The sequence below is a fragment of the Manacus vitellinus genome, unplaced genomic scaffold (assembly GCF_001715985.3).
Source record: "Manacus vitellinus isolate BGI_N305 unplaced genomic scaffold, ASM171598v3 scaffold_30_pilon, whole genome shotgun sequence".
Taxonomy (NCBI): Eukaryota; Metazoa; Chordata; class Aves; order Passeriformes; family Pipridae; genus Manacus; species Manacus vitellinus.
In genome coordinates this window covers 6,839,881-6,856,932 of record NW_021940291.1, presented here as the reverse complement: position 1 = coordinate 6,856,932, position 17,052 = coordinate 6,839,881, and the positions used below count along the sequence as shown (strand labels likewise).

At 39.8% G+C, this 17,052-nt stretch overlaps 1 protein-coding gene across 1 annotated transcript in view; it reads left to right on the top strand.

The window, feature by feature from the left end:
- The first annotated feature begins 362 nt into the window (after positions 1-362).
- EIF4G2 (eukaryotic translation initiation factor 4 gamma 2) overlaps positions 363-17,052 on the top strand; it is a 28,501-nt gene continuing 11,811 nt past the window's right edge. The window contains exons 1-2 of the mRNA XM_029961035.1: positions 363-383; positions 2,140-2,270. Of these exons, the coding sequence (XP_029816895.1) occupies positions 363-383; positions 2,140-2,270 (152 nt within the window). The remainder of the gene's footprint in view (positions 384-2,139; positions 2,271-17,052) is intronic.

Below are 17,052 nucleotides of genomic sequence, written 5' to 3'. Positions count from 1 at the left end.
CTTAGAATTAGCTTCTCTGCAACAAAATTCTCCTATTACAAGAAAAAAAAGACTGGCTAGAATCAGTAAAAGAAAACAGCTAGGGTACAAGTATAATATAACATTATATTAAAAACAATATTTATAGTAGGTTTAGCTTGGTCAGATGTAGCAGTTGAAGACATGGTTTAGTAATTTAGTGGTGAACACTGTGGTGGTGCTAGGACTTGGTGATCTTTTGGAGGTCTTTTCCAACCTTAATGATTCCACGACTGACTTGGGATTTAAACTGAAATTTGTAACTGAACCACCAGTACGAAAGACAACCACTGCATTTCTCCATCTCCTCAACTGTACTTGCCAGATTGCCTCAGGCCCTAAATATGGCGAGTGAGATTGAAGAGGTGAGAAAAGCAGTGGTGCCGTGTGGGAGCCATAAATAATAGCAGTGCTATGACAGCAAAGCAGAAAAGAGAGTTTAAAGCCTCCCTTCACCTGAAGCCCCACTCCATGGGATCACCCACGGCATGCGATCATTTCTATTTTTAAATGCTGTATTTGTTAACATGAGTCAGATACCAATCTATTTCTGATCTCAACAGGAAGGACAGCGGAACAACTTTAATCACAGCTGAACCAAAATTAGAACAGAAAATGGATCAGTTCAGCTCCTTTATTTATACTAACCACCTTTGGGTGTACCTATAGGAGCCAATCAGAATTTCAAAAGGAGTACCCATAAACTCCTTTTGTAGCTCCTCAGTAGAGGATCGGCAGCTGGTTTAAAGAGTAGTCAAAACCACAGAAACGCGTACTGGAAGGGGCCTGCTCTCTCCAAAGCTTTTACTTGGAAAATTAATCCAGCCAGGCAAGTCACCATCTACAGGGTGGTGACAGCAGCAATGCCTGCAAGCATCACCTCTCCCTCACCTTGGTCTCCTCGAGGTGTTTGTGTGGATCCAGGGAAACACCCCCTCAGACCTTACTTCTCCACTTCCCAAACTGACCCTGACACATCACACGTAGGAACAGATATATTAAAAGCATAACCTGAGCTGGTTAAAAATCAATGTAAAATCATTTAAAAAAAAAAAAGGTCATGCCAGTGTGTGACATCAGAAGCTTTTTCCTCCATGGCAGAACAGTGATACTCTAGCAACAAAAATTACACTGAAGAAAATAACAAAAAAATCATAGTAACAAGGCTACAATGTTACAGAGGACATATTATTAGATCAACAAAATACACTGGATGGCAGTGGAAATGCAATCAAGCACCAAGATGGTAGATAGGAGCTCACTAAATTATTAAATCTATAAGCTTTGCTAAAAGTGCAGAAAGACTGCTGTCACTATGATCTGCTGAAGCCCTGCTGTTGGTTTTCAAACTAACTCCTCTGTCTCATAATTCCTTTGGAAAACTTGCAAACAGAGAATCACAATAATCAAAATCTTACAGAGGCATTAATAAAATTAGGGAAGTATCCTGATGTAGAAAGCCTGCAGTAATTAATACATAAATCTGTATTTTTTTAGTAGCCCAAAACACAGAAGTAATTTTCAGCACCAAGGCTGCCCTTTAAGTTAGTTGCATGTGGGGCAAATAGATCTAAAAACACAGTAGTAAAAATATGTGCCTTTTTCCAAGCTGTTTGGACTATTGACAACTCAGTTTCAAGATAAATTCAATAGGTCTAATATATGCAGCATGTTTGCACTCACCATTTACAGCTGCACTTATGTAATTTTATAGATATATGTATAGATAAGCACAGGGTCAGGCATGGATACAGAAAACTGCTTCACACAAAGATGGAGATTTCTTGTTTAGTTGCCTAGCAATGAGATCTGACTCCTGGAAGCTAACAAATACTGATTAGAAAATGGAATAGAATTATTTAATGTATCTAATGCATCATACAGAAAGGAACATAAGGCTATTAAAGAAAGGGAAATGCTAGGCCAGAAAAAAATAAATTCTATCCAGTGAAATCTATTCAGGAAATATGTGATACTAAGAAGCTACAATATCTAAATAAAAGAAAGCCTCAGTCTGTTCACTCTGACGGTAATTTTCATCATTCTTCTTTTAGCAGAAAGTCTAATTCCATCTTGGCTAATGGATCTGACTTTTGAATTGCTGTGTTTAACTTTGTCCAGCCCCCTGAAGCTGGAGACAGAGAGGTATTTTTAAAAATCGAACTGGATGAACGTGATGGCATTTCTCTTCTTGGAAAACACAGCATGGTACTAATGGAAAGTTTGATGACATCTACTACACAGGTGGAGAGGTAAAAGTCCACACTTGTGTTTCACTTTTTACAGAGAGCTTTAAAACTGCACTGATTCCTTTCAACACATTTATAAGGTCTCTTCTCTCAGTTCTTTCAGTATTACAAATGTTTTTCTTTCAGTACTTCAGAGGAAGAACGGGAAGATCACAATCCAAGGTTAGGTAGCACACTACCAGTCCAGCACACATCAGCAGTACTCACTTCTTGGAGCAGTACTGACATTGGCCTTTTCCCCTTATAGTCTAAATTTAAATAGATTAGTCTACATTAAAACTGGGAAAACAGGGGCCACTGGATAGTATTCCAGCATTATAAGCAGTGTGGACTTGTAATGCACTATTCATGCATTATTTAAACTTGAAAAAAGAATGTGACTCCTCTTTCTGCTATTTCTAACCTTTCTTTAAAACATTCCTCTTTAACTAGCCTTTAAAACAGCACCTCCCAAAATCTGTTCCTGTTGGAGCTGTCACTTAACAGTATTCCATCTGTTTGGGACAGAAACAGTCATAAAATTTCTCTCATGTGTCCTGTTACATCAGCATAAACCTAGAGTAACTCCACAGACTTCCTGTGTGACGCATTTATTCGGGGTTTGTCTACACAAGGAAGTAAACATAAAGGGAAATCAGCACCAACCCTGGACTAACTCCTGGTATAAACATTCTTACCAGACAGAAAAGGGCAGCTTTTCCTACCCTGAATATGGATTAAACTACTTTGAACAAAGACAGTCCTAGTAAAATCCAAAGGTGTAATACCATTCTACGAGGCAGTGCTTACAGAAATAAAGTGTCAGCATCAGAAGCAGCCTAGTCATACATATCCTGCTTCTCAAACACTCCCTAATTCAATTTAGAGGTACTTTTACATACTGTACACAGCTTTGCATTTTGGCACGAAAATGCCCTTTCACTGTCTGTAACACACGTTCGTACAGAACAGTCAGTAACTTTGTACTGAAAAAGCACTAATTTCTTCATGCAGACAATGCCTTTATTTCTTAATCTTCCTTCCCCAGTTGCAAAGACTGTCACACAGACCAATTAACTACATCTTAATTTGGTCTTGTACTGTGGCTCCTTTGTCCTTGTTACAGCAGTGTAAAACACCCTCCAAAGGGACATAGATTATATTTACTACATGAAAGGTCTTAATAAAACAGGAATTTACATTACTGATTTTTCCATGTTGTTCAGACACTACAGTGATAGAGACCACACAAATATCTAGATAAACAAAAGCAGATAAAAATTAAAGACACACAAGTGAAGATTTCGACATGGTAAGGTATTTAACAAGTATTAATTTACTGAGATGCAAATCAATTGGTGGTTTCATTACAGTACTTTCTGTATAATAATAATTCACAGATTACTAATAATTTAATCACTTACGTGCCTACCACCTACATGTTTTAAAAACGAAGAGAGAATAGAATTTATTTATACACATCCCTTAAAAGGCACTTGCTGTTTACAGAGATCTGTCAGTAAAGAATAGATGGTCTGGGATGAAAAGCATGGCTGAGCCTTCCCACACACATCTGCAATTTTGAGACTGTATAGTCAACCCTCTTTACCCATCTCTCTCACAGATCTCCAGAATAATCTGGCACTAAGGAAATCCATGTGGTCAACAGAAAAAAATCATACTCTTATTGGGAAAAACTGTAGAGGGAGTAGGGAGACAGAGTTGGCTCTGATCTCTTGTTGATTCTCACAAGTTTCATACACATTCTGTGCTATAAACAGTGGCTTCCGAGAGCTTCAGAAAAAGAGCAAATTGGACAGAAACCTGCAAGGTGGAAGTAATTAGTTTCCTCATTTGGGGTGATGTGGTCATCTTTGCATCTATTCTGATATGCTAAGTACAGAATCCAACTTTTACTTTTTCCCCTATGTCACAAGAAATAATAGCTTGAGCCATTAATTTCAGTAACATCCACCTGTCATTTGAGCTCTGCTCTTCACTCCATTTTTTTGATTTTGATTTTGACAAGTCACAAGAGAAGTAACAAATTAAGTTTGGACTCTTAATTCATTGTGAAAGTTGTACATCACCTACCCCACTTCATATTTCCATGCCACTACTGTCTGAAACGCTATTCAAAGACCTCCTGTCAGTTATGCAGCAAAGACCACATCTAATTTGTGAGACAGCTTTATGAATGTATGAACTAAAATAGTTCATGTTCCCAACCACAATTCAGTAATGGTGGTTACTTATGGATACTCCAGTGTGGAGAATGTGAAAAGGAGATGCTCTGGCAAGTATTTATATACTACCTATGACGTGTGACTAGTCCTTTCTATCTTTTTATCTAAATTATACACTAGAAAATATCCAAGAAACTGTCTTAGCAAATAAATTTGATAATAAAACACATTACACATATATGCATCTCAAAACATTTAAATGTTATGAAGTTAAATGCATCATAAATTCTCACAGTATCACAAGCAAAGTAGAAGTGCCACTCCTGCAGTCAGATGTCAGTGTGGTGTACACTGCTTTGGGTAGTCTCATCCTCTCCCTTTTTTGCCACCCAAACTACAAATCTTGCTTTCACTGACTACTTCTAAAATTCAAAAATTAGGAATTTTAAGGCCTGCATAAATCCTGCTACTGAATAACAAAAAACACATTTTGGTGCAAGCATATTTTGAATAGTTTTGTCTATAGATTTGGAGATTTACACTCCCTAGGTAAACATACTTGAAATTGAGATAAAGCATGTGTTGTACTCCCTCACTGTAAGTGGGAAACATCCATCCCACTCCATGTTTGTTGTCCTCTTAGCCAGGTACACCTCAGGCATATTCTCCCTGTGAGGCAAAACGTTGTCCTTTGAATTCTCCCTCTTAAAAAACAGACCATAAAAGCAAGAATCAATATTATAGTAGTCTGACCATCATTTTTTAGATTACAGTTAATTCCAGTTGTTATCTGTAATAAGTTATAACACCATAGAGAGGAGCTGGCATCCTATGAGGCCAGATCACCGACTGACATCAAAAGGAGGCCAACATGTTCTCAGTTCTTTTTTTCCAGACAGCACCACTTGCATTAGTAGCAATTTCCCTTGAAGAGCTCAGCAGCAGCAAGTCTTAGAGGGGACAACAGAAGTGACAACTTTGCATCTTGTAAAAGAACAAACGGTTTGGAACACCAGTGCCAACCCTTTTAAGATCAGCTCCAGCAAGACCGAGGAGTGAGACTTCTGACATCAGTTTTGTTTGTTTACTTTCCAGTAAAGTTTGTAGCTGCAAAAGCTTCTTTTGAACCCTGAGGTTCAGTGATTCTGAGGCCTTGCTGGCCCAGAGTATAAATACTGGAGTGTTTTGTTGGGCCTTTTTTCCTTTTTTTCGTTGCTAGTTGGCTAAACCCCAAAGAACACGGTGAATGTTTCTCAGTAATATTTTACAGAGATTTTCACATCTGTAAACATGGTGATGTTCTGTATTTTCTCAAAGAAGCCTGAAGACTTCTTTTAGATTCCTTTTGCCTAAAACATGTAAATTAATGAAATAGCAGTCTGGATAAATTTTGCCATACCAACTAGGATGTGTTTTCTGTTGAAATGTTCTCGGTCTCGATAAAGATTTGCAACTTGTGAAACCCACCTTTCCTGCAAAGATTTGTGGAAAGAGACCACTATCAGAGTGGAGGAAGTCACTAATGAATTTAATATATCAGCAACACAAATATCAGATCTTCAAATGACATGTTTTACATTGAATTTCTGAAGATCTGGGCAGTCACTGGACTTGAACATTGATAACAATTCCTTTTAAAAGACTTTTTGTTCTTATTTCAATTGAGAAATTGAGAAATACTTTCTCCAGAAAGTATAGAGTTAAATTTCCTGTTCCACTGGCACTGAACTAGATAAGGTTACTTAAAGGTTTAGAGTGTCTACCAGCTTTGATAAGAGTGGAGAAAGGATCTCAGAAGTATCCAAATCATAGCTGCTAGGAAGTAAAATACCTGCCCAGGTGGGTTGGTTTTTTCCCTGTATTCTATCTGATGTTTCTGTAGCAGTTATGATACAGTTTGGGCAGGATGAAGCTTGTTACAGATAAAATCTGTCTTCTGTAAGTTGGCTTCTACTGCTTTGCAACTTTTGCTAACACAATACAGCAAAAAAAAAAAAAAAAAGAAGCTGTTAGAAGGGAGCACTGCACCCTGAGTTCACCTCCAGTCAATGAAACTGGAGTGTAACTGTTCCTGGCACCTCTCTTTGCTGTGCCTGTTCATGCTGTGCTGCTGCTCACCATTCACTCTGCAAAGCACTGTCAGTCCCTTTTAAGTGTACTCTTCTCAAAGAAAGTATCTTTTCAGCTGGTGACCCTCTTGGCAATGCATTATCTGTGGATACAGCTGTGTGTTAAACAGGAAAAGTATAATGTTGGTCGACCCCAGGTAGGAGGATGGATGAGATTACCCATAATATGATCTAGCTTTGTATGAGTTCTTTCTCCTTTTAGTCAACTGATGTGACTACACCTGTTTCTACCGAACTTCATTATCTACTTCCTGGAAAACAATGCTTACACTGAAGAAATTAATAGTATCCATAGTCCTTCCTTGGAAAATAGAGACATAAAGGATACCACTCAAATCTGCTGTTAAAGAAACAAAAGCACATTATGTCTTTACTATTGATCTGAAGGGCACAAATATGAAAATCAGAAAGCTGTGTATTTTGTTCATGAGGAAAACGCAAGTCAGGAAAATGCAAAAAAACCACAGAACAAAAAGGCAAAAGTTACAGAAAATAAAGTTCAAATTGTTAATATACCCAAGCACTGTGGCCTATGTCACTAACATTTATGCAGAAGCAGTGTTTTCCTTTCTGCAAAAGTCAGCATTACCAGAAAAAGCTTTTTTTCCCTGTACATACTCTACTTGAAAATCAATCCCTTATGGGTTCTGATTGCCATGAAAAGTGAAACAGAAACACAGCTTAGAGTACTGAAAAAGGATAACAGTTTTATAAAGATCACAGAATATGACAATTGTTTCACTCCACTTTAAAGGCAGACAGCTTTAGTCCTTATTTACCTATATGAGGTGAACTGCTCTGCTTAAGTCCTCCGTTGTTTCTATGTAGGTTATATTTCCCCCTACATGGAAAAAGTAATCCTAATTATCTTTTCAAATAACCAGTCAAACTGTGCTATATTTCTAATCAGACACTCTTACTGCTCAAAATTAATTTGGTTTAACTGTTTTTGTAGTTTAATAACTTAAGAAAGTGCTTTAATAATCTAATTTAAGACTCCTGGCTGAAAGTATTCAAGTTCTAATTTCTATTAATCCATAAACTCCATACATTTGGACTCATCTTCCAGAGTGTTGTTCCTCAGCCTTGCACTTTTCTCTATTTGTCACAGTGCTATCTGTGATTCTATATCTGTTTTGCTAAAAGACACAATGTGAGTATATATACCATGTGGTTGCTGGGAGAGAAATGAATGGGGAGCTGGTTAAGAATGTATTTATCACTTAAGAAAATCAGGGCCAAGGAAGAGAAGGACAAGTGTAGAAGAAAAAGAAAGCTTTTAGCAGGCTAACTGAGGATGGAAATACCCACTGGGAGGAATAGCTTTGACATAGTTTATGTATGTTTTGGCTTTTGGCTTCCCTTGGTACTTCAGCCCCTTAGAGGAGTAAGAATCTCAGCTCTTGCTGAGGTTTTCCACTCCAGCTTCTAATTTGCAAAGGTGGACAAGCCAAGCTCTCTCCTTTAATCAAAATGGGCTTTAAATTTAAATTACTGACTTCTATTTTTCTTGAGCTTTTCCAACAGTTATTTAGGAAACAACAGTAAAACAAACCTGTAATTTACTAATGACGCCAGGTGGAAATCAGTATTTGAAGCAAGCATTCTACAGTTCTGCTCCCAGCTAATTCTCTGAGAGCTGCTGCATTCAATAAATGAGTCAATGAAGTATACAACATAGATAAAATGCTGAGTCAAATTCACCCCTGAGAAAACTAACCTTAAGTCATTAGTTACACAGCTATGTTCTTTTGAATCTGTTTAGGGCCTAAACAGAGTTCCATTGCTAAAAACACAACACTAAGAGTCTGCAGAAGGAATAAAAGCTTTTGATTAGCTCAAGAGTGGGTTTGATGTCACTCTTTTAAATATTTTTATCCCAGGAGGCTCAGCTCTCACAGTATCTGAACAGTGCTTGATCCAGAAATTACCTGAGAGCTTAACCTATAGAAACTTCTTTAATTCAACCCAATATCCTGTCAGTCCAGCTATTCACATGGGAAACAAACATGTCTGTGGGCAGGTGCATTAACTTGAATTCACTGTGTGTTGGACTTCTGTTTCAGACACAGAGAACATAAATGCTAAGCCTGGAAGCCTTGCAAAATTAGTATCATTTCAGTAAACCATTGATGTTAACCAGAAGAACTACCTGGTATGAAATTATGCTTATGTGTGTCATTTCCACTTTAAAAACAGCACCAACAACAAAGGAACAGAAAACCCAATGAAAAACCAAAGCAAACAAACGACCAAAACCCAAACAAACAACAAGGGGAAAAAATACATATACCAGAAACAAACCCACTTCCTTTAGACAAAGAAAATCCAGGAAAACATGCCCCAGTTGAAGATTCTCCTGATTACAGGTATTTTACAATAAGCAGACATAGAGTTTACCTCTCCCATATGACCCCATTCACCTTGCAACCCTTCCTGAGATCACTCACCAGCCATAACACAGCAATTCCCACAGCTCCATATGAGGCTGTGCCAGGTGGCAGAGGCCATACTAGCTCAGAACTTTCAAAAGAACTAGGTTTTCAGGATCTTTTCTTTTCAGACCTTTCATTTTTACCCAAAATTACACAAGAGAGAACCCAGAGAAATGGGATCATGTTTTCAAAGGCATCTCTGAAGTCCTTTTTACCTTTTGTTAATGACTACTCATTTCCTATGTTCATTAAATTTGTGAAGCTGCCTAGCTGGAAATAATTCTGTGGTGCTGAAGTGGCCTGTATTGCCTCTGAGAATTAAGTATTTTCAGTCCACAGAACACATTTAACATTTTCATAGAATTATAGAATACTTTGGGTTGAAGGGACCTTTAAAGCTCATTTGGTCCAAACCCTCTGCAGTGAGCAGAGACACTTTCAACTAGATCAGGTTGCTCAGAGCCTCATCCAATCTGACTTTGAATGTTTCCAGGGATGGGGCACCCACCATCTCTCTGGGCAACCTGTGCCAGTGTTACACCAACTTCATTGTAAAGAAATTCTTCCTTATACCTAGTCTGCCTCTACCCTCTTTTAGTTGAAAATCACTGCTCCTTGTCCTGTTGTTACAGGCCCTATTAAAAAGGCTGCCCCATCATTCTCAAAAGTCCCTAAATACCGAAAGGCTGCATTAAGCTCTCCCTGAAGCCTTCTCTTCTCCAGGCTGAACAACCCTCTCAGCTTTTCCTCACAGGAGAGGTGCTCCAGCCCTCTGATCATTTTTGTGGCCTTCCCCAGGACCAGCTTAAGTTCTTCTGTGTGATATAAAATCATGCCACATGAAGCCAGAAATACTACTGGGTTAATAAAAGCTACACTTCAGAGTCATATCTAGCCTTTTTTTTTAACATCTTAGAGCCTCCCAATGTTTTTCCTGATTTAAGTCACATTCTGGTAGTGGTTTTGGTTCTCTTCTCCTGCCTCTCTTCTCAAAGTAGGTATGAGCAACAATCTGGACAAGAACAGGAAAAAGCCTCCTTTATGTAATTTCTTTAAAAACAAAACAGATTTCACCAAAATAGGAAAAAACATCATTTCAATGAGCAGCTGCACTTGCTGTAAATGGACTAAGGACTAAGGAATGACAATATAAAAATAATCTACATAAATGCAAAACAATTTTAACACACTCTACGTAGACTGGATTTAATAATAGGAACCATAGGTCAAACAATGGAAATGCTGCTTTTTGTAATCTAATGGTTTAACGTTGCTGAACCTATTTAAAAATACAGGTTTGTAATAACACCCTCATATGTACAAGTAATCATCTTTTCTTTTAAATTAAAGAAAGGTTTTGAACTTTTCAAATGAGTAACAAGGGAAAACAGCAGGACTTCACTGCCTTTCAAAAGGGTAACCTGGATTTGTAACTGTTTTTGTTTCCTTCTGATGACTGAAAATGCTAAGCAGTTTTTCCTCACCCTTTTTCCAGCTCAAGTGGATCTTTGACACCTAAATAACAGAAAACATGGCCCTTACAGAAATCTAAAAGAGAATTAATGCTCTCTCTTTTCATTAATAGAAATCATATTAACAGCAACCACTAATAACTAATCTATGTGAATATTACCTTAAATTGCAAGAAGACATGCTGTGTTTCTGCTCATGGAAAAGTAAGGCAAACAGCAAGGAGTAGCTCACTACTTCCAACAAAAGCCCTTTCCTATGAGCAGCTAAACATATATAAATGTATAGAAATGTTCTGTAGTGTATTCCTACAAACCACAGCATTTGCTGCAATGAAAAAGATAATATAAAATTAGTTTGGTAAGACCATGTGCAGCATTTTAATAATAGTAATTTCCTATCCATGCTTCTGAGTTCATCAACAAAATATATTTTATAAAGATAAGAGTAATGTAATGGAGCTACAGGACATTCTGATGCTCTTCCAACTCAACCAACTGTACTTTGTGTTCAGCTGCAGTAGGTGTTTCTGAATATCCTAAGTGTTTCTTATAGAAGATGACTGACACAAAACCACTTAAGCAAGCAGATTACAATGAAATCAAGCCAATACCTTTTAAAACTGATACAAGGACTATTACTTCTTAAACTTGGTACAATTAAACAGAATTCATTAAGACATGATACTGGAAAGCCTAAAAGGTATAAAAATGAGACATTACACAGAAGATCAAAATACTAATATCTATAAAAATTAAAAATCATAGACATGCTTTCAGGTAACTCAAACATGAGCTGGCAGTGTTTAGGAGAAAGAAAAGCTCTTCTCTTGGCAAATAATAAAAATTATAAATTGGAAAGCTTACTTACTTTATGGTAAAGCTGGTGCTAACCAATGCCAGAAACAGCACGCTCACTCTGCTGAGCTACAGAATATGAACAAATCTGTTGTTTCAGAAGACTGGAGGATGTAAAAATTTTGCAACTTATAGATTTCATCAAACTAGACCTGCTGAGAAGACAGTCACTGTTGGGTATATTTTTTGGTTGGTTTGTTTTCCAAAACCATTCTGGGAATACATATGCAATCTTCCTCTTTGCAAGTTATGATGATTATGCATTAGTACAATTATATTGGCTAAAAATATTCCCTGTTCTAAACAGGACTCTGAAAGCAAAGCAAGCTGTGCTGCTATGGGCACTGCCTCACTTTCTTTAGCAGCCTGTATAAACATTCCCTGGTGAAATATCAGTATCTCTAACACTTGAGGATTCTACACAGTTTTCACTGGCTGACTCTCAAGTCACACCCCAAATATCTGTCCAGATATCTGACAAAGAACCACTGTAAGATTCCTGTGCAACTGTAACTGCCAGACAAATTGTTACATTTGAGAAATCTAGCAAGTCTTCTGGGCCTTAAACTGGAAATAAGGAGGTGAATTGTTTTTTTTTCAGTATCTCTGGTTTTGAACATCACAAGATCCAGCCGGTGAGTTAAGGTATAGGGTGCAGCATGTCAGAAGACAACTGCATGAAAGCAAAATAATTTGTTTTATTAGATAGAAGACTCAGTGCAAGACTACTGCAAAGGATTTTCCAAAGAAAGGGAAGAGAGAAGAGACTTCCCAGGTGGTTAAAAGTCCACCACTGTCTAGAAGGGTTGGAATGCTCTTGTGTCAGTGAGCATTGTTAAATCAGCCTCACTAAAAGTCATCTCTACATATATTCAGAAGTTGAATACCAATATGTATTCTGCAAATTAAAATCCTGTAGAGAACAACCACAAAGCCTTCTGCAATGCTTTGATACTCTCCATGCTACAGTTTACAAATTAGGCACATACCCCATATATCAGTGCATTTCTCCAAGTGACAGTGCAAACAATTCTTATAATAGTGAACTGCACAGTAGAACCATAGAATCACAGAATGTGCTGAGTCTGAAGGGACCCTGCACAGGACACCCCAAGAGTTACACCATGTGCCTGAGAGTGTTGTCCAAATGCTCCTTGAACTCAGACAGGCTGGGTGCTGTGACCACTTCTATGGGGAGCCTGTTCCAGTGCCCAACCACCCTCTGGGTGAATTATATCCAACCTAAATCTCCCATAACTCAGCTTCATGCTGTTTCCTCAAGTCCTGTCACTGGTCATGAGTGTGAAGAGATCGGCACCTGCCCGTCCGCTTCTCCTCGTGAGGACGTTGTAACTGCAGTGAGGTCTCCCCTCAGTCTCCTCCGGCTGAACAGACCAAGTGCCCTCAGCTGCTCATCATGAGGCTTCCCCTCCAGACCCCTCACCATCCTCGTTGCCCTCCTTTGGATACTCTCTAACAGCTTAATATCTTTTTTATGTTGTGATGCCCAAAACTGCACACAGGACTCGAAGTGAGGCCTCCCCAGCACAGAGCAGAGCAGGACAATCCCCTCCCTCGACCAGCTGACGATGCTTTGCCTGACGCCTCCCAGGACAGGGTTGGCCCTCCTGGCTGCCAGGGCACTGCTGACTCACATTCAACTTGCCACCGACCACGACCCCCAGCTCCCTTTTCGTGGCACTGCTTTCCATCTCATTCCCCACTCTGGCTGTACATCCAGGGTTGCCCCATCCCAGGTGCAGAATCCAGCACTTTCCATTCTTGAACTTCCTATGGTTGGTGATTGTCCACTCCTCTAATTTGTCAAGGTCTCTCTGCAGGACCTCCCTGCCTTCGTGAGAGTCAACAGCTCCTCCCAGTTTAGTGTCATCTGCAAACTTGCTCAGTATCCCTTCCAGTCCTGTGCCCAAGTCCTTTATGAAGATGTTGAAGAGCACAGGGTCCAAGATGGAGCCCTGAGGAACCCCACTAGTGACAGGTCACCAGTCTGATGTCACCCCATTCACTCTCACCCTCTGTGCCCGACCCATGAGCCAGTTGCTCACCCATCACATGATGTGTTTATCCAGCTGTGGGCTGGACATTTTGGCCAGAAAGATCCTCTGAGACAGTATTGAAAGCTTTGCTGAAGTCCAAAAAGATTACATCAACTGGGTTTCCTAGATCACTTAGGTGGATTACCTTATCATAAAAGGAAACCAGGCACAACAAGCAGGACTTCCCCCTCATGAAGCTGTGCAGGCTGTGACCCATGACTGCATTGTCCTCCAGGTGTTTTTCAATACCTCCCAGAAAAATCTTTTCCATTATTTTACCAGGCACTGAAGTGAGACTGACAGGCCTGTGGTCCTGCTTCTTGCCTTTCTTGAAATTCAGAACAACTTGAGTTGAGTATGAACAGGTTTGCCATCAAGAATATTCCGCTTCAGTACAAGTGCCAAAAAAAAGTTTAAATGAAAAATATAGGTGTATTTTTTAGTTTGGGTTTTGTTGTTTGCTTGTTTTTTCCCCCATGCCTTTTTTTCTACAGTACAGCTCTCCTTGAAGCGGGCTTCTATCACAGGAAAAACCAGGAGTACATTTGGTTAAATGTGTGTGCCAGCTGCTTCATTCATGGGGTGGGTCGGGATAGCTTTGGAGAGAAATTAGGCTCGGTTGAAAAGGCAGGCAGAAAAACTGTTTGGAAAGTAAGAAGGTGCAGGAGGTGATTATGTTGGAGAAATTAACGTGGAGCAAACCAGGGTGTGAATTTTCAGTGAATTACTCTGCAGTACTTATCCTCTACATGGATGCTTTGGATCACATTATATGCATGTGTACACTGCATTAATAGGGCACTCTGCATAAAACCCAGCCTAGCCAGATCCACAACCAGCATGAGGATGAGATGCAGGATGAACTGAGGATGGTACAGTGCCACACTGCCACAGCTACCCTGTCATCAGCACTGTCTGGAATCTCCACCCAGCAGGGCTCAGCTTTGTGATCACTGCAATGTAACCTACTCCATGGATAAGTTGCAGTGATTCCAGCTTGGCAATAGTAAGGAAAAACTTCTGTCCCACATTTTGTGGGTTGTTTCAGTAGACAATGCAGCCTGTCCAGGTTCTGAGCTATGCCATATGTGCAGCCAGAGGTATCCCTCTTCCTCTCAGCCAGATGCTGCATCTGTGGAAGCAATTCCTGCTCCTGTGCCACACAGTCGGCAACGCAGAGGGTTCCTCATGACACTTTACAGACATCCCTTCTCCAAATAACCAGTGGCAGTGCACTCAAGTTGGAACTACACAGAGATTCTGCAAGTTAAGACTTGCAGAAACGAATCCAGAACTACCACTATGCCAATTGCAAACCACCTTATTTGAATTAAAGCATCACTGGTGTTCAGGGCAAGTGGAAGAGAGCATGGGGGAAAATACAAAGGGAAGGTGGAATTTGTACAAGTCCCTCAGGTGACCGATGGATGCAAGGTGATACTAAAAGTGATAGCTATTAAATTCCATTTGCTGATTTTCTGGTTTGCTTTTTTTTTTTTTTTTTGTGAAGTCAAGGGGACAGATTAAAAAAAAAATTTATGTATATTTGTTACTGAATAATCATATAAACAATTGGGCTACTACATTTGCAGACATGAATAATGGTGTCTTCCACGCCAGCAAGTAAAGGAATTTAAGAAGAAGGTGAGATGTATAAACTAGAAGGCATTTCACAATCTTTTTTGTCCTCTGCACTACAGTTCACTGCCTTCATCACTTGTATTCATGCAGCAGGTCCCTGAGGCTGACAAAGTGTGGCACACATGAAGGGAAGCTACGAGCAGCCAAGCACAGAAACTTCTTCGGCTCCCACCTGCCAAAGTCAATGTGACTTATGGTAGCATAGGTGTTAAAAAAATGCAGGTTTCAGTCATAAAAAGCCAATCACATTTTTAAGAAAACAGTGATCATTCGCTGTTACTCCCTTATTGACCAAATGCTGGGAGATTTTCTGTTGTTATGGGAATAAGTATTTTATAGTATGCTTTAAAATAAACCAAAAAAGGTGATACTTTTATGTACCTACCATGTTTTTCAGCTTTTCCATTCTGTCCTCTTCCCCCTGCCTCCAGAAAAAAAAAAAAATTACATGAGTGTGTGTGTGTCTGTGTGTGTATATATATATATATATATACACAAATTCTCCTTAGTTTTTGCTTAACAGGGTAATGGTGTTGGAATGCTTATGCTGGAAACACTGCACAAAAATATTCTCCCATTCTATGCAAAACAAAATCCTTGCTTTCCCTTCCATTTTTAAGATCTGCAAGTATTTTTATTACTTTTTACTCCAAAAATGTTCATTTCAGTGACATTAATTGCTTTAAATCTCATTGACTTTGTTGTTTCCTCTGTTCCCCTTCTTTCAAACTGGATTCCACGAATTTCAATGGAGTTCTGCACAGTTCTGTTCTTGCAGATTTACACGTGAGGTCCAAGCTCTTGCAGCAATATGATTATTGTTACATGCGGGAAAGTGCCATTATATAAAAATTCTGTGTATATAAAATACCTGTCACAGTTACGTTCACCTTTATTCAACATGTATGAGCTCAGAACTTACTTTCAGGTGGTTTATTCAAGACTTTCCGTAACACAATCCGCTAAGTAAACTGTCCTTAATGCTTACGGGTCTGAGATGGGGAAACCTACCTTGAACAAACTTCATCCCAGATAAGATGCAACATAAGAACTCCTGTGTGACAGCCCCCCTTAGGCCTTACATAACCCTTGTGACATTGTGACACACTGTGTCGAAAGCATTAGGAATGAGGATGTTTTTGGGAAGCTGGAAGTTCTGCAATATCATCTGTCTGGACTTGCCATGTGTGTGGCTCAGGAGTTACTACATGTATCACTTTCTCCCAGGCATCTGAACTGTGAGTCATACAAACCGAAAGCGGAAGGCGAGTGTGTGAACAAAGCAGATGTAGCTGTTTATGGGGTTTCTCCTCACCTTTACTTATCCCTTGTTTTTTCTGTATGGCCCTTCCCAGGGCAACTAAGTTTGATCCTTTGGCAACTCGGGGGAGCTGCCACCTCAGTGACCACCTGGGAGGGAGACCTGGCTGTTAAAGGATGAAACCTCTCGTGGGTGACTCTCTGGAAGTCTCCATGACTTAAAACTTCCACCTACAGCTGGAAGCCTGGCCATCTTTGTTTTGTTTGACTGAGAGGAGCAGGAATATCCCACCAGCGGTGTGCTTAGCATGAGAGACACACAAAAATGTCTCTCCGGAGCCCTGGTTGTCCAAGGGCCGCCTGCAGCCGCGGACAGGCCAGTTCCCAGCTGAAAAGCACAAGCAGAGGGAGAAATAGTTTCCAGCCCCAGAAAGCAAACCTGAAACTAGATCCGTGCAGACGGGCTCCTGGAGCTCACATGGTAACCTTCCTTCTCCGGGTCTGATTGCAAAAGCTCGAGGCTACAGTCTGTTATCAGCTCATTTCTTTTACCTCCAACAAAATCTGAAATGTGGTCTGTCTGAGGGGAAACTGGGGAAAATCAATTTATTAAGTAAAAAACTAAACCCCAAACAAACCAAAACGTTACGAGGCTACATAAACAGTAAAACTACCGTTGTGTGGACGTGACAGAAGAGGGTGCACCTCGCACCGCAGGCCCCGAACGCTGGGGCTGTGTGAGGGGCTGCAGCTCGGCAACGAACAGCGCAG